Here is an 18,034-nt window from a genome sequence, read left to right on the forward strand (position 1 = left end):
AGTGGAAAAGAATTTGCTGTTTTTTGAAAAAGATGAGGCCATAACATTCACAGTCTGAGCTGGCAAAGAAGCTGCAGAAAACAGAAAGGGTTGCAACGTGTCCTTTTGTGGGCAGTTTGGAGGGTTTGTCTCCTCTTCTTTCACAAGTTGCATTGGGGAGCTTTTAATTATGGCTGCTTGAACAGCCGCATTGTGCTAATGCAACTTCTCGTGGCCTTGCCAGGTGAACCCCTCACCAGCCAGCTACCGGCCAGTCCACCACCACAACTGTCCCTCAAGCAAGCACCACACGTGAACATGGTTATTGTCCCTCCTGTCCGGCTGGACCACTGACTTCTGGCTGGACCACTGACTGCCTTCTTTCCTCTCTAGCTTGTAATAAATAGATTGTATAGATATATAGATAATAAATAGATGGTCTAATTTGTAATAAATCTCTTGCCGGAGAGGGACCATACCCCACCAGCAGGATGATGGATCTGTTTGTCGAGGCATTCACCGCTATTTCTTCCTGTCATTCAGTGGCCACCTGCCCTGCTCAATGGACAGCTGTGCTCACAACCTCTGGCAGAAACCAAGGGTCTGGTTGTAGTTCAACGGACTCCTTCAACACGCTCCTTCCCTTCGCTGGTCCTGGCCTCCGAGGCTGGCTGAAATTGAATGAGCAAGAAAAAGCCCAAATCTTCATCTTTTATAACTGACTCTTAGTTCAGGTCCCAAAGGGGAAAAAGGGGGAAGGCAAGCACAGTGCTATACTTTGCAGACACGCATCATGACTTAAACATTGTCTGTAGTGTGAGGAAGCTGTTGTTTCCAGGGCTGCATCCCCAGTCACCCAGTAAACGGGAAGGAACAGCAGGGCAGAATATGGCAGGTCGAAGCTCCTTGCAGGCTCTGCTCTTCTCGTGGCAGCAGGAGCTGCTCATTTTCCTGAATCCCTTCTGACACCATTGTAGAAGACTTCCAAAGCAACTTTATGCCAACAAGAAACAATAGTAGGAGCGCTCCAGCACTGTCAAAGGCATTTACTTTGAGCCAGAGCAGTATGGCAGCAGAAGTTCATGTAAGACTGCTCTTTCTACTCCTCCAGCCGTGGATGTCCATTGACACTGAGCATTGGCCTGACTTTTGACTGCTGCAGACAAACAAGCAGTTAAACTGCTGAGATTTTTCTGCTCAGCCCACTAAAGCAGAGTCCGGGGGTGAAGTGTTAAATGACTCTCTTCAAAAATCAAAGGAATGCAGCCCAGGCATTTTTCAGTGTTTTTCTCATGAAAACACTGTTTCAATGCAGTCATTGATCCTGACACGTCCCGATCTTTGACTGGAAGTTTTGCCCTGGTGTTTCTGGCCTTTTGTTCAGGAATACCGCATTGTGTATGCGAGATTTTTTGCGTTATCTTTAATAGTCACAGGACATCCAGCAGTAGTACCACACCTTCTCTGATGTATGTTTTTTAATGTGATATGACAGGTGTGGTGTACATGTAGGTTTGCAGGCATTCTACACAAATCCCCAGTCTCCAGCCTCTTTTAAGCAGATCTATCACATTGCAGTAAAATTCTATTCTTTCAAGATCGGGCCATTACTATAAAAATTATATGTACATATATAGTAACCCCCAACCCTAAGAAATAGTGAATAACACCCAACAGTTCTAATTATTTTAAAGCATTTTTTGTATCTTTGTGACCTGCTTTATGATTCCTAAAAATTGTGGAATCACTGGTCAAGCTGGAATGAAGGCAGTCCTCTAAAAGGTCGCAGAGTTAATAGATACAACCAAAAGTAATGCAACAAGTGTTGGTATTTTATTCCATCTGTTTAATTTGGGTTGGCTTGAAACTGACACAGAATGAATTCTGGAAATCTGAAATGCCCCCATCAGCATAGATGTAAGTCAAAGAGATCAGCAAGCAGACAGCACGAGAATTACTGACCTACATAGGACTAGTTTTAAGTGCCTGTTTGTTGTCCAACTTGGAATGCCTTGTAACAGTCAAAGTGTGTAAGCAAGACTTCTCTGAAAATTGGGGGTTTTAACATGTCTCAGGCTTGTGTTTCAAAATATGTACTCCATCAGTTTCTCTCTAGAGACCTAGTAATGGTGGCATGGGAAGTAAGACGTTTCAAATTCAGGGTAAATTTCTGTTGATTATTCCCCCTATCCAGCCTGCAGGAGGTATTCCACAGAAAACTAAAGTCTCTTTTAAAAATTTTTGTAGTTCTTATTCTTGGAAAGCCTTTTCTGTCCTTCTTGCATCTTCATGGTAACTCAGAAAGTGGCGTTTTGAATATTAAATCCTACTGTAGCTCATGAAATTTGGCTTACTTGATGTCACAGATTGATACTTATGTGGTGCTTTCAGCGAAACATAAAACACCGAGAAGATATCCCTTAGAGAATATGTTTTTCACAGCCATGCTGGATGCAACCCTTGGTTTGATTAACAAGCATGTTCACTGCAGAGACTGAATAAAAGCCAAGGATTTTGTTCTTCTGATTCCCTTTCAACATAACAGTTTCTTAACTCAGCTTTCCTTCTGATGCTTTCCAGACAAGATTTGTAGATTTGGTCAGAAAAAGACAGTTGACAGTTACCAGTCATCCAGCCTTTCTCTTTCATGTCTTTCACTGAAGCAAGTTCTCCTAAAAATATACCATCAAATTTAATTCCAAAGAAAACTGTGGAGAGGAAGGAGAATGTAGCCTGCTGGGTCTGAACGCACTCCCCGTCTCTTCAGCAGGTTGGAGCCCTCTCCTTTGGTGGTCTCCTTTCCCAGGCAAGGGGTTGGAGGACAGAGGCCGTGGCATGGATAGGAGGGTGCAGAATAGATTGGTGTCTCCCTGCATCTCCCTGTACCCCTCCCTCAAACTTTTTAAGGATCCAGTTTCTTCTACAACACTCAAAAAAGCAGGTTCTGAAGAGACACTGTAATTGAGAGTTTCAGCCGCGAGTTGCAAAATCTTATGGAAAAACTTCTGATGCTCTGAAAGAGTGAATTTACACTAGACTTCCTCCCATCCGTCTTTTCCTGATGGTTCACAACTGCAGAAGCTAGACTAAGCAAAGGCTTATCAATACTTTCTGCTTTTCCTATACCACACGTTGAAGCTTTTCCTATTAAAATAGAAGTATGAAAAATGGACTTTTGATGGTACTCCTGGACTTTTCCTAGGCTTTGATTAGCTAACAGAGAACTGCTTTTGTTTCTGTTAATGGGGTGGATGTCTGGCTTTGGCAGGTATTTCAGTCTTGGGTTCCATTTTGTATCGAGAACCAACAACCCGCTAGAGAAACTGAGGGAGGGTGATTTATGATAATAGTAACAGTGTTAATAACATCTCCTTAGCCGTCATCTGTTTCCTAACTGAAAGTAATTAAGGTGCTATGATTAGATAAATAATTAATTATGATATAATTAATTTTATATCTTTGTCGAATAATGTTTCCACCATGTGGGAGGCAACTACTATTCTGGTTAGGCTGATGTTGGATTGCTTGCAATGTAAATGTTGGGAGTCCAATAAATATAATAAGGACAAGAAAGGAGACAAATAACATAATGGTTATTTTCATTTGTCTCTAAGGAAGTCTCAAAAACAATGTAAATGTTTTATGTTTTCATGGAAACACATTAGATATTGCCCATAAAACCACAACTTTAAAATAAACAAATTCAACTTGCTTGCATTAGAAAAGTTCATTTTAATTAGGCTAGTTACATACCTTTTAACAATACCAGTGTCAAATTATGATAATGCTGCGTGACCCGTAACTCACACATCTGAGAAATGCTGCCTTTCCTAATGGAAATGGAATAAAATCTTGTTTCTTTACCGTAAGTTGCGCAGCATGTTGGATGAACAATGTTGTGTGCTCGTCTCTAGAGAATTTAGTGTAAAACAGCTCCAGATTTTGTTCGGTGATCTCAGAGCTGGCTGAATACCTCCAGCCTTCCACGGCTCCAAATGCTGACATGCAGAGAGATGAGACTTTTGGATATTAAAAGCCTGCTCTGTGATACTGAAGGAGATTAGTTTTTGGAGTCCATTTATTGACACAAAGGCCCATGCTGAATGGAGGTTATATTTATTGTCTATGAAACCCCTGAGTTAGCTGAAATCACTTTAAGCATGTACATGCATACATGTATTCTCTCACATTTAGCCAACTCCCCGTGATGCTGGTTTCTTTGAGTGAGGAACAGACATCTTTCAGGGACTTGGCCTGAAAAGATGCGTGCATGTAACACCCTCTGTCACATTTTACAAGAGGCTACAATCAAGCAGTCTTTATACTCGGATTGTCTAGACACTGTGACAAAGTGGGAGAGGGCAAGTGAAAGAAAAAGCCCTTTTTGTCAGCCATTCACTTTGCATCAAATTCTCCTTCCCTGTGCGCTGCCGCTGCCAGGAAAAGGATAAAGGGAGCAAAAACCAAACAAAAATCAAGAAACTGATAGTTTGCTGATTTTCTATCCATATCATTTGTAGCAAAAAGAAAACCCCAAACCATTATTTTTCTTAAACTACTAGCACATATATACCATCTCCTGGTTTATTCAGTTTTTTCAGAATTAATATTTTGAACAGTTTTATTTTTGCAGCTGATTTGTAATTTTAACTTTTTCCTCATCAATGTGTAAATGAAGTGTGTAGGGCTGTCTTGTCAGCACTTGTAACTTGATATGTGAAATCTTCCCAGATTTCAGTGAAGATTTTTTTCCTTGCTCAGCTGAGAGTTTGCAAATGAGCAACAAGAAAACCCCTTTCCCCCCACCACTCTCCCAGATTTCATGTTTCCCATCTCTTTTTTTCTTTCATTCTTTCATTTTCTTTTCTACTTTTTCCCATGAAAACACATGGGAAAGAATAAGCAGAGAAACAGAGCTGGGAGGGGAAAGGGAGGAGGCGATAAGGTTTCACAGAGAGGTAAGGTTAGCAGCCAGCAGAAAGGCTGCTGAGATTCTTCTTTAAATAGTAAAGCCTGCGTATCACTTAACGGTTTTGAAGTGAATAAGCGTATGTTCCAGCATGGGTCCCGGACCCATCCTCGCACCCAAAGCCTCCCTGGGCTCTGCTCGTGCCGATAGCAGTGAGATGAGCGTCACACCATGGGGCCCTCACCCTCCCTGTGGTCCTGCCTCACTCCTTGGCATTGCTCGTGGGGCTCCTTGGCTCTGAGAGGAGCCCAGAAAACCTCACCTCTGACTGACATGTCCAAACATAAGGTCTCCAGAGACAGACCTGCCTGCTGTTGAAACGGGTAAAAGCAGCAGAGGTATCTGTGCAAGCAGTTTTTCACAGCTGATACAAACCTGGCCGGGGCACCTCTGCACCCATCGGGGTCCCTGTGGGCTCACCCAGAGTCACTGCTGGTCCTGGGGATGGACAACTTCGAGCCCCAGCACAGTACCCTGCACCTCCAGCACCGATCCAGCTACTAGGGCATGCAGAGACTGGAGGCAGACACAGCTGCCACAGCAGCAGCAGTGTGTTTTGCAGCCTCCAGGCTGCAAACCCCTTTCCCTCGACCTGTTGTCGCTTTAGTTTCTTGAGGGTCCCAGCTCATGCCTCCCGTTGCCCCAAGTGCAGAGTCAAGAGTCCTTGTTTCTGTTGCGTGTGAAGAGACTTAAATGTTTTGGTGAGGGAACTCTGCTGAGTGACTGGGGCATCTTGAAGGAAAAAGAAATGCAAAAAGGGCACCTTTAAGTTAAGCTAAGAGCAGGAGACAGTAGACCTGTGCTAACTGCAGGCAATGCAGCTCAAGCAAATACATGAAAATGGTGCTTGTTTTTCTGAACAGGCTTGTAGAATAACTGGCAGTATCTTCAATTTGTAGAAAATACCCTTCAACAGAAGGGGTTTTTTAATTAGGCAGGTTAGATTTAGGAAGTAGGTATCCAGACTGTGGACTGTCACAGACAAGCAGGGAGCTGCTGCATAATTTTTCAAGCATTAGCAGCGGAGGAATATGCTTTTTCTGAATCCCATGAGTTTGTCAAAACCAATTTCCTGTGTTGATGTTGGGGTAAGGCATACAAAATAGCCAGTCTGGCAGCTACAGAAAAATGAGGATATTTGAAAAAGGATAGGCTTTTTATTTACCCTAAGTGACGGATATTGGCTGAAATGTGAAAAGAAATATGGGGAGAGGGAGGGGGAAATGTGATTCTCTATACTTCTCTTTTTTTCTGTTCTCTGCATTTTCTCCCTGTCTGTTTATATATTCTGGACAAAGTGTGTCTAGTGAGTCTAATTTTTTAAAGATTTTTCTATTGCCACTGCTATTCTTGCAGCCCCAGTGTTTAGAGTAGTTGTTTGCATGTCAGGTTACATGTAAGAGTCACTGTACCGGTTCAGATCAAGGGTGCATCCAGATGAGTATCTGATTCCCTAGATGCATCACGCTTGGCTTCAGAAACTCAGGTTTTGTGTCTAGATTCAGCTCGAGTCAATAGGAAAGAGTTTGGCAACACCAGCACATGGATTATAAAATATTAGAGCTCACAGATGAAAAGTAATGCCAGGTAACAGGACTAACCTTGCAGGGCCGCTTCCAAGATGTGGCAAACCACCCCCTGTCTCCCTCCACCTAGAGAGAGGTAGGCACCTAAAATTAAGAGAGATTAACCCAGGCCCTGGTAGTGCCCCATGAGGGTGCTGAACAAGAAGTTACAAGAATTAAATACTTAGCGCAACCTTTTCCAAGCCATATCCTCTCGGTTTCCTACTGTCCGGGATCCAGACTTAGAGATGCTCTGCATTTGATGTGTCAATTCCTCCGTGACTTTCTCTAGTTTCTGAACTCACGTATACCTTTGGCTGCCAACCATCCAGGTTTTACACTTCTGTTCGGTACTGCATAAAAGGACTCTTCCTTTTGTTTTCGTTGTGCCATCTGATGAGCTCCCTCCTACTTCCCTGTGCTGTGCTAACTATCAGCATGTTGTGTCTGCTTTTCTGCCTGTCACGCACAGCTCCAGCAATGGAAAAATGTTGTATTGTCTTTAGGTGAAGTCAGCTCTTGTGTAGTTGGCAAGGTCAAACATGAACCGTGAGCTAAGTGCCTCACTCTGTGTTTTGGGGGGCAGACTTGAACACCTCCAGCTCGCCTTTTGCCCCCACAGTATTCTCCTAGAGAAGCTGGCGGCCCGTGGTTTAGACAGGTACACTCTTCGCTGGGTGAAAAACTGTCTGGATGGCCGAGCCCAGAGAGTTGTGGTGAATGGGGTGAAATCCAGTTGGCGGCCGGTCACAAGCGGAGTCCCCCAGGGCTCAGTTTTGGGACCGGTCTTGTTTAATGTCTTTATTGATGATCTGGATGAGGGGATAGAGTGCTCCCTCAGCAAGTTTGCAGACGACACCAAGTTGGGAGGGAGTGTTGATCTGCTTGAGGGTAGGAAGGCTCTGCAGAGGGATCTGGACAGGCTGGATCGATGGGCTGAGGCCAACCGGATGAAGTTCAATAAGGCCAAGTGCCGGGTTCTACACTTCGGCCACAACAACCCCAGGCAACACTACAGGCTTGGGGATGAGTGGCTGGAAAGCTGCCCTGCAGAAAAGGACCTGGGGGTGTTGTTTGACAGCCGGCTGAATATGAGCCAGCAGTGTGCCCAGGTGGCCAAGAAGGCCAATGGCATCCTGGCCTGTATCAGAAATGGTGTGGCCAGCAGGAGCAGGGAGGTGATCGTGCCCCTGTACTCGGCTCTGGTGAGGCCGCACCTCGAATCCTGTGTTCAGTTTTGGGCCCCTCACTACAAGAAGGACATTGAGGTGCTGGAGCGTGTCCAGAGAAGGGCGACGAAGCTGGTGAGGGGTCTGGAGCACAAGTCTTATGAGGAGCGGCTGAGGGAGCTGGGGTTGTTCAGTCTGGAGAAGAGGAGGCTGAGGGGAGACCTCATCGCTCTCTACAGTTACCTGAAAGGGGGTTGCAGAGAGGTGGGTGTTGGTCTCTTCTCCCAAGTGACGAGTGACAGGACAAGAGGAAATGGCCTCACGTTGCGCCAGGGGAGGTTCAGACTGGATATTAGGAAAAAGTTCTTTACTGAGAGAGTAGTGAAACATTGGAATAGGCTGCCCAGGGACGTGGTAGAGTCACCCTCCCTGGAGATATTCAAGGAGCATGTGGATGTGGCATTGTGGGATGTAGCTTGATGGACATGGTGCTGTGTGCTGTGTGGTTTTTTTTTTTTTTTTTCCCTCCAGGTTGGACTTGATGATCTTACAGGTCTTTTCCAACCGTAGTGATTCTGTGATTCTGTGATTCTGTGATTCTGTGAGTCCTTTGCCTGCCAGTCATGCTCTCCTGGCGAAGGGTGAGCAAGAGGGGTTTCATCCTCTCGCTACCTCCATGCAAGCCATTGCCTGGCAGGGCTGGGCAGAGAGCTGCCACTACCCTAAGAGCAGGCAGGACCTCCTTCCCCGGGCCTCAATGGGAAACCACTGCAAGGAAGATTTTGTGTGATCATTTCCCAATGTGTTGCTGTTTATATTCAAACCACTGTGGGTTTTTTTCGAAGTACTTAACTGTTGAGCAGTGAACTTAATTTGATCCTCATCATATGTGGGTTTGGGGGAGATCTGGTGAGCATCAACCTATGAACACTTGTCCTTTCCTTCCTCTCCTAGGATTTTAGATAATGGGCTGTGTGCAATGTAAGGATAAAGAAGCAACAAAACTGACTGACGAGAGGGATGGCAGTTTAACTCAAAGCTCAGGCTACCGCTATGGGACAGATCCCACTCCGCAGCACTATCCTAGCTTTGGTGTGACTTCAATCCCAAACTACAACAACTTCCATGCCACAGGAGGCCAAGGACTGACTGTGTTTGGTGGAGTCAATTCCTCCTCTCATACAGGGACGCTGCGTACAAGAGGAGGAACAGGTGAGTTTCAAAGTCTTCTTTCAGTGCTCTTGGTGAGTATCAATCACGTAATTACAGCAGAGGCACGACTGTCTCAGCATGCTGCTTTTGGGAAGAGTTATTTCATTAAATAGTGCAAAGAATTGAAGTAGGGGTGGAGCTGGGCCTTCAGCCCTACCTTTGCTAACTTGCAGGTGTTAGTTCACTTGGGGGGTGAGAAATTATGTATACGTGCCCAATTTGGCTGACTGGCTGTCTCATCCCTCTACCAGGGAATGGAAAGTGTGGTCTGAGCCACCCCAAGTAGTTAACAGGAAATACTTGGCACGGCTACGTCTAAAACCTGCTCTTCAAACCCCCTTTGCCCACTTGGGATCCTGCACTGTGTGTGGGTACCAAACCAAGAGTACTGATGACTGTACAGAGTGAAGGAGGTGGTGTGCCCACTGGCTGCATAAAAGCAGAGGGATTAGAATAGTTGTCCAAAAAGTAGGAGGCTTCAGTTTATTTTGCTCCTCAGCAACCGGAGTAGCTTACATTTGGCTTAACCGTCTAATCTCTTGAGGCTCCTTTCCCTCCTGTTTTTTGTGATGGAGTGTAACTCACCTATCTTCTTCTTTAGGTGTAACTCTTTTTGTGGCACTATATGACTATGAAGCAAGAACAGAAGACGACTTGAGTTTTCACAAAGGAGAAAAATTTCAAATACTTAACAGCTCGTAAGTTTTAGGCTTGGGAATATGCTTTTTAATATTTTTAAACTTTTAATGTCAACAATTATATTTGTTCGCTTATGTTATGAGTAAAATCTAACGTTGGATATTCACGATATGTAGGGGTTTTACTCTATGCTTACTTACTTGTCTTTCCATTTAGTGCACTTTGAGAAAGTGCTTTATTATTGGAAAAAAAACCCTTCAACCACACGCAGCTTTACTTCAAAATAAGCATTAGATTGTATGATTCACTGCTTACATTTCACAGTAAACTCACATTCAGAACTGAGAGTACCAGCTCTGTACTTTACCAGTAGTCACAGAAGTTCTGCAAGGCATGTACTAACACTTTTTGCAATCTGCTGCAAGTATCTCTACACAGAAATGAGCTAAAAACTGATTCACAAAAGAAACGTTACCCAGACTTGCGTGCCAAGTTTAAAAGCTTGGTTTTTTTCCTTTTAGAGGTAGGTGTTACAGTCAGAACATGCTAGGAAGCTCTGTTAAGTGAGAATGCACCAGTGTACAGTTGCATTTGGCATGAAAACCACACTTCCATCCTGGAAATCATCAACTTAAAATTAATTTTATTAACTACCCATAGAAAAAATTCCCTTAGCAGTTTAAAAATAACATCTAAAACTTACTGTGCTACTGACCTATATCTGGACATCTTGTAATTCTTGGCTAAGAGCATAAAGTTGAAGGCTCTGTGTTACGTTCAGTATTGCTATCATGTAGAAGTAAAAATGGGTTAACAACCAAGTATATGGCTTTCTAGAGGCTTTGTGATACTGCTCTCATCTTTTTTTCCTTACACTATGTGACAGTGAGGCAAATTCATCCCTGTGCAATTCCTGTTAATTTTAATGGAACAACTCCAGGGTTGGAGTTGGCTCAATGTGCATTAAAGTTAAAAAAAAAAAATCAGGTAATTCTGTGGCATATTTCATGAAGCCATGAAGCTGAAGAGCTTTGATGTAGATGAAAGCACAGAAACTTCAGTTACGACTTGTAGAGGGAGCAGCAGTTTAAAAACCTCTACTTCTAAATTAGCACTTGGGAAAAAAACCTTTTTTAACCTATCATCGATTTTTGTTCACATTGCCTGCTGCTTTCCTAACCTTGCACAAACTATGCCATAACTTGAAAAAAGAAGAAATTCCACGCATTATAAATTCCTTACACATGCCAATTGATGAAATCGGGGGTGCTCACTGGGAGTGAGCAGAGCAATCATACTTGGAGTTGGTGGGACAGAGTTTCCCCAAGTGTGGGCGGTTGCAGTGCATATATTTTGATGCAGGTAATTACTGCCTGGAGGAAGGTTTTCGAAGAGGAAAAAAAAAACAAGCATCCGCTGATTTTCTTGTAGGATTATAGAAGCTCAGTTCCCATCGTTGTCAGGTCTGTCTGCTTATAAACACAGACCTAACCACGCTCCTGGAGTACTGACAGCCAGGCTGGGAATCTCCAGAAAGCAGCTTTTCTGTGAGAATGCTTCCTCTCTTCACTTACATCAGAAACGACATGAAAGAAGCCCATTTTCTTAAGGGTCTGCCAATGCTGCTTGCAACCAGAAAGCGTATATGTGCACAAAACTAGTTTGTCTGGAATTTGGAGGGATTAGATTTTTTTTTTAGCTCTCAACAAATGAAATTTGATTTGTGCTTTGGATTAAAAGTTCATTAACAGCAGTACCTGAAATGGCATACAGAGGGTATCACTGTGATTTGAAGTCAGAAATGATACCAAGGGCAGTCTAGGGGAAGGAGGTACCTGCAGGGGTGGTTCAGAGCAGAGCTGTCCCCTGCATCCCCACTGCCACTCCTGGACACCCTGGCTAGCCCCACTGACGAGCCTCCTCCTACCTCGGTTGGGTGTCTAAAATTAAGAGCTGTGAAAAAAGTCGGTATTCCTCCTCCTTTCTGGCAGTGCTTTGAGAGATTTAAGCATCTCTGTCAAAGCAGAGGGGGTTGTTCCTGATATTGTGATCATCTACGGGACTGCTTTTTTCCTCCCTAGATATGATAAAATACCTCCATCTAGTGGACTCTCTGTACAGTAAGGAGAAGAAATGTAATAGTACAATTTATCAACCACACTATGGCATAATCTCTCAGAAATATTCTACAGCAACATATGGGGGAAGGGTTAGCACTTCAGCTGATAAAATTAGGGACGTAAACAGATGTGGCCATTCACCTGACATACTAATGCACACAAGGTGTACTAAGATAGTGTCAGCTGTCAGCCTCTAGAAAAGCTACTTGTTCTTCACTTTTTTGAACTGTAGAATTGGTAACTTCTCCTTTTTGAGTAATCACAGCTGTTTTCTAGTTGTTTTCCATAGAGTTTGTATTCCTTCAAACTGCTACAGAAAGTGGAGTTGAAAATTTAAAGTAAGAGCTCACCTTGACTCAACCTTTCCTGCCAGTAATAGCTTAGACAATGTGTTTTCTGTAACTGCTTGCTTACAGAAGAGGCTGAATTCTCTGGCCACATTTGATAATCGTGTTTTATTTAGTGAACAGATCTCTGTTTTACAGAGAGAGGAACTGAGAAAGATTTTCTAAGCAGTCCAGAAATAGAAAAGCAAATGCTTATTAGTAGCGGTAGGAGTTAAACATCGGTGAATCTGGTGCTGAGAATGAAATACAAATTGCTAAATCCCAAATCGTTGCATCCTGTAAAAAGCTGAGAAATAAACTTCTCTTAAAGCTGTGCATTCTACAGCAACGTGCATTGTCTGAAGGGCAGTACCATGTACACACACGTGTACAACAGAAATTGATGCTAAGCCTGTGGAACACTGCCGTAAGATGGTCCTGCATGGACCTCTTCATACTTAAATGCTATAGAAGAATGGGGTTTTGTAAGTATTTGAAAATGCAGCTAAGTCCTTTGCTACTTCAGATACCTCCACTAGGTGACCAACAGAGGGAATGTAGACAATGAAGTGTGATCCTTAAGGGCTATCTAAAACTCCTTGTTGATAGATGGCTTTTTGATGCCTTTGGGTTTCAGATTAATTATCCCCATAGAAGTTTAAAATTAGCAGTGAATGTGACAGTGTTCAGTTTGGCAGTTTTTCTATAAGCTCTCTCAGGGGTCTATATTAGAATAATTGCTATGGAGACAGTTTTCGATATTCTAGTCCAAATCCAGCCCTCACCAAACCTGTTGTCACTGGGTTGTTATGCTTGTTTATGCCATTATGCTACATTTGGATGGCTACAATACTAATCACTGCTGAAATAATAATAGGTGTAAGGAAATAGGTATATTATTTGGGTTTAGATGCAAAGAGCTCCGAGAAGCACGCCGGTGATGAAGAGATGAGCTGCTGTGGCTTCTTATGCTGCACAGCTGTGGGGGCTGTTAGCAAAGTCAGATCATTGTCTTTACAGCTGTGTCTCACTCTCACTTCTCCTCACCTTTGTTTCTCCAGGGAAGGAGACTGGTGGGAGGCCCGGTCCTTGACGACAGGCGAAACTGGTTACATTCCCAGTAATTATGTGGCTCCAGTCGATTCCATCCAAGCAGAGGAGTATGTTTTCGTTGTAAAGACCTATTAGTGCTGTATTTGAAGGAGGTTTGAGGAGTTGGTTTTGATTGATTGCAGCGATTTTTCAAATGACTTACATTATTTTTACTTCAGTTCTTAACTGCACTGATAAATAATTAGGTAATTAGTAACAAAAGAAGCGCAAGCTCAGTGCTTTTTCAATGTCAAAACAAAGGAAGAAAACCTAAAGGAACATTGTCTGCTTCCTTTATTCGAGTGTCGACTAATTTCAAGCTTTAAGCGAAAGGTGCCCTTGCTTTTCCTGAACCAACTTGTAAAAATATTTGGAGTCAATTAGTGTGCAAACTGTATATTAAAGAGGGCATGTTGTATCAACAAATACCTACCAAGAGGCAGGATGCCTACAATGCATACAGCAGGCAGCATAATGAGGATCTATCTATGTGAAAAATGGAGTGTTGTGTATATCCGTATTATTTCCAGTGGAAAAGATACGCTGGAGGACCTTATATAGCTGAGCAGGTATACTACTGTAGTCTGTACTTCAGGTTGTACTTGGTTGATTGTGAAACCAAAAAAAACCAAAAAACCATTGCTGCAGAAAGGAAAAAGGTACTGACACTCTGAAAGCCTTATACAACCACAGTAAAGTGGTTGCATCTGGTCCTTCTACTGAGATTTTATAGCTGTGCTGCAAGAAAAATATAGAATACTAGTACATCACTGTGTAAGAAGTCAAATACGCAGTTTATAGCAACATCTGTAAAAATACTGCTCTTTGGCAGCGACGCATTTTTCTGCCCTTTTCCTTGTCTATTCCTTCCCCTCATCAAGTCTTGCTCTCTGTCAAAGTCTGGCCTTTGTCGTAAGACACCAAACAAGCCTCCTCAGCATCTGCTGATTATAGAATTAATGCAAAGAGCTACTTCACAACATATACAACATCTACTACACAGTTTGTCACATTAGCTTCCCATCACAATAAAAGAGACACAATATGACAAAAATGGTTGAATATACTTGAGTAACCATAGTTTCCACAAGTAATCCTCCATGTCTGAGCTCCGTGACACTACCTAGTAATCCTATGTAGCATTTGTCTTACTATTTCTGATGTTTCCCTAAGGTGGTACTTTGGCAAACTTGGCCGAAAAGATGCCGAGAGGCAGCTGTTGTCATTTGGAAACCCCAGAGGTACCTTCCTGATCCGGGAAAGCGAAACTACCAAAGGTAGGCTGGCCAAAGCTATTCGTATGTATTCTTATTCTTACTCTATTATGTAGCAGTTTTAAATTCATAGATTAATAGTGAAAAGACTTGAAAATATTTCTAATTAATGTATTCATAAAGTATTCAATTGTATCCGTTCTGTTGAAGTCAAGTGGAAGGATGTATTCTCCTCCTTCCCTCTAAAAATATTGTAGGAGTTCCAGTTTTCTTGGTGGGTGCTATCTTTGCTTTTACATTTTGTTCATGAGGCCTTCAATATCTTCTTCAAAGCTTCACATATATGAAAAGATCTCTCTAATTGAGGAGAAAACCCTGCAGCTAAGTGAAAACAAACCTGGCCATTTCTCAATTAACCAGCAATCCAAAGCAATAGCTGTGGGAAGCATAAGTGACTAGAATTAATTCCATGTAAGTTCTGAAGTCTAATGATGGTTCATGTAATTAAAGCACTGACTTGCCAGTGGTTTGATGAGAGCACACTCTGTCAGCTAGAGTTAGCATGCAAAGTGGTTAGAGTCATGGCTGGTAAAGGGATTTAAAGAAGAGAAGCACTACTTCCCACTCCTCTCTACCTGACCTATCTTCAGATGTTGCATTCTGTCATCTAAAACTGTAAGTTTTACATTTTTGACTCCTGCAGTCGCTGGATTCTTCCTTCACTGCCCATAACTCTGAAGACTGTTTCTGATGCAAAATCTGAATAGACATGCTGTTGTTTCAGACAGCTAATTTCCCATCTTGTCACCCCACAGCTTCACCATACCTTATGTAGCAGTGAGGCATTCTCATCAGGAGCGAGACAGGCTCTAACTTGCTCTTTTTCTGCAAATAGCCGCCACCTGTTCATTTTCACCAACAGTTGTGATGTGTGCGAGGAGCAGGACTTCATTCCACTCTGTGCAGAGTTTAAAAACTCACTCCTGTAGGCATCCATGGATCCTAAAAACAAACACAACACTGTTTCTCTAAACATTATCAGTTTAGTCTGGTTTGACCATTTTTTAATACAGTGATAGGGGATATGTTTTGCATGGCTAAGTCAGGGCTTTTTTCTAGAGCTTCTTGTGAGACACAAAAGCATTGGGGAAATGAAGTAATCCATCATGGATGGACTTATAGCAGCAAGCCTAATTTCTCTGCATTTGAACTTAAGGCTTTCTACATCTTCAGGCTAAGTTTGCACCAAAGCCATTGGAAGAAACCAAACGAGGATGGTTTTTGTCAAAAATGCCTATTTCCCTTCTCATCCTTGTGGTGTTTCAGTACGTTGTTAGAGGAAAACAGAGGGAGCTTCTTGTTCATGAGAGAGAAAAAAGTCAGCTGGGAGGGCTCGAATGGTGCATTCTCCCATAAGTCTTCTCAAAACGCCTTACTCCAGCTAGTAATCTTGGGCTCGAGGCAGGAATTGTTTTGTGACCTAGAATCGTCCCTTCTGCTTTAAATAATAACAATAATAAAACTAATCAGGATCATGTTAAAAGTATCATCATGGATGACTTCAGCGTGAATTTAACCTCCCTTGATCATGGTTGCCTTCTCTTCTTACTTCCAAAATAAATCATACGGAGCTAGCTTTTCATTTTTTCAATGCCTGACTACCCAGGTACTTCATCAGCTCTTGTCTATATAATCCTTCACCTGGTTTCAATCTCCACCCTCCAAGGATGTCTGGTTTTAGGTTTGTTTCTTTTAAAAAATTCATTAGTATGATATATTGTAATGTCTTATTTCTATCCAAATTTTTATTATGTATATCTCTTGTATTTGAATTTATCATCAGATAATAATGAATAGTATAAATAACCAACAGTCTAAATAAATGAATAATGCAATCCATCTTGGTTCTTGTTTTTGTCCAGATTTGAACTAAAGCTCCAGTCCTGCAACTTGATCTGAGGTCAGCGGGGGTCCACAGAGGGCCACCCACGCAGCTCTGATTGCAGACCTGGAGCCACAGATTGTTTACATTTTCCTAAAGAATCTAAAATAGTGACCAGATAGGCAGGGAGTGTGACTAAAGAAAATACAGCTGCTGCCAGTGGATCAAAACTCACAAACCGGAGGTGGAGAACACTGCCTAGAAAATTTGAAAGCAGGCTGACAGGGTACAATCCAGAGTGGTGGTACAAAGTATGCACAAGATGTGCTTGCAAATCCCCAAAAAGCTTTGAACTCCTAGCTGAGAGAGATGTACTTACTCAGTGGAAGAATCTCCTCAGAAAAATATCCTAAACAAACAGGATTTTGCTACACTTAGAAATAAAAACCCTGTCACTTTTCTCAGGGTGTCTCCCATTTGCATAAACCAGGATCATCTGTGTAAGTGCTGGCTCTTTTCCTCCCATTTAGAGGACAAACAACAGGGAATTTGAGAAGTCCTTGGAGTCAGGGTGGAGATGCTTTGTTCACTGCAGCTCCCTCGGTGCTGAGCTGCCCGCCAGTGCGACCTGTTGCAGGTTACCGTGGTCGGGGAAACTTCTTCCTGGGGAGACATCCAGGAAAGACATCTTACACCAGGAATCTCAACTGCATAACTGTGGGGGTTCTTTAAACCATTTCACGTAGCTGGAGGTGGTTCTGGAGGATGTGAACCTGCCAGGTGTGTTGACAAGTACCCTGACCTGGCATAAGCAGCAGTCGGTGCTGTTTGCTATGAGACCTGTAGGAAATCACTCCACTTTTCACGTCCAAAATTGTTTGCTGGTGGTTTTCCTTTCCTGCCTTTAGCTGACATGGTTACCAGTGAAAGCAGCCCAGGCTCCAGAAGGACAACCTTCCCGAGATCTCTGCAGCTGCCACTTACTTCCAGTTTTTTTCCTTTTAATGCCTGAATTACCTCTGAGTAAACACAATATTCGTCTGAGATGTGAGTGAAGACTCGTCTTCTCCACTGCCTTTGAAATGGCCATGCTTTTGTTCAGAAACTGCATTACGCTGTAAAATGTGGCGTTGCTTTTGACACTGTGGAGAACCAACATGTGGGTGTCACTGTATGTAGAATAGGACTGTGCTTCAAATTAAGACACCTGAATGTGCAGGTCCCCATGTAGGTGGCCAAGCTCCCTTTACAGTCAGCGGGAAGCTGGGGTTCAGTTCAACTGCCCACAACTGCAGACAACTAATGCTCAAACCTGCATTACGGCATTGATATCTACAGTGCCATAACACTCATCGAATCTAGGCTGGGATTCAGCTGCCCTAATAGCACCAGAAGTGTATGTGTGGGCATCTAAACCCAGCCCATAGCCCACCTGCAGACAGCCACCACTACAGCTAAAACTAAATCCAGCCCCTCAGCTGAGGTTCCTTTACCTGTCAGTGAGCATCCAGAGCCATTTGAAATGCCTGCAGGGCATCCCCGTGGATCTGACAAACATGACAGCCTGTGGGAAAACTGCCAAGCAGGATGTCCTGGGGCATCTCACATGGTGCTTAACCCCTGCGTTTGGGCATCTGAATCCCACCAGTGAGCTCTAAAGCTCCAGCATGGATTTGGAAGGTGAAACATGCAGTTCTTGCAGATCTCCTCGTGCACAGTCTTGGTGTAGTACCACCTTCCAAAGACTGTGACATACAAAGTATGCTAATTTGGTTGTTTAATGTTTATAAAGAAGTTTGGGATCTGTCTGGGTAACAACACTACACATATATAAAATCATTATCTCTGGTGCTTCCTATGAAAATCT

General features: G+C 43.1%; 1 protein-coding gene across 3 annotated transcripts in view; it reads left to right on the forward strand.

The window, feature by feature from the left end:
- Nucleotides 1-18,034, forward strand: part of FYN (FYN proto-oncogene, Src family tyrosine kinase) — an 80,837-nt gene that overhangs the window by 33,319 nt on the left and 29,484 nt on the right. For all 3 annotated transcript variants that reach the window (XM_059835750.1, XM_059835749.1, XM_059835751.1), the window contains exons 3-6: nucleotides 8,637-8,894; nucleotides 9,496-9,592; nucleotides 13,041-13,139; nucleotides 14,245-14,348. In XM_059835750.1, coding sequence (XP_059691733.1) covers nucleotides 8,648-8,894; nucleotides 9,496-9,592; nucleotides 13,041-13,139; nucleotides 14,245-14,348 — 547 coding nt within the window. In that variant the 5' untranslated portion in view covers nucleotides 8,637-8,647. The remainder of the gene's footprint in view (nucleotides 1-8,636; nucleotides 8,895-9,495; nucleotides 9,593-13,040; nucleotides 13,140-14,244; nucleotides 14,349-18,034) is intronic.

This window comes from Gavia stellata, chromosome 2, assembly GCF_030936135.1.
Source record: "Gavia stellata isolate bGavSte3 chromosome 2, bGavSte3.hap2, whole genome shotgun sequence".
In the NCBI taxonomy this organism is placed as follows: Eukaryota; Metazoa; Chordata; class Aves; order Gaviiformes; family Gaviidae; genus Gavia; species Gavia stellata.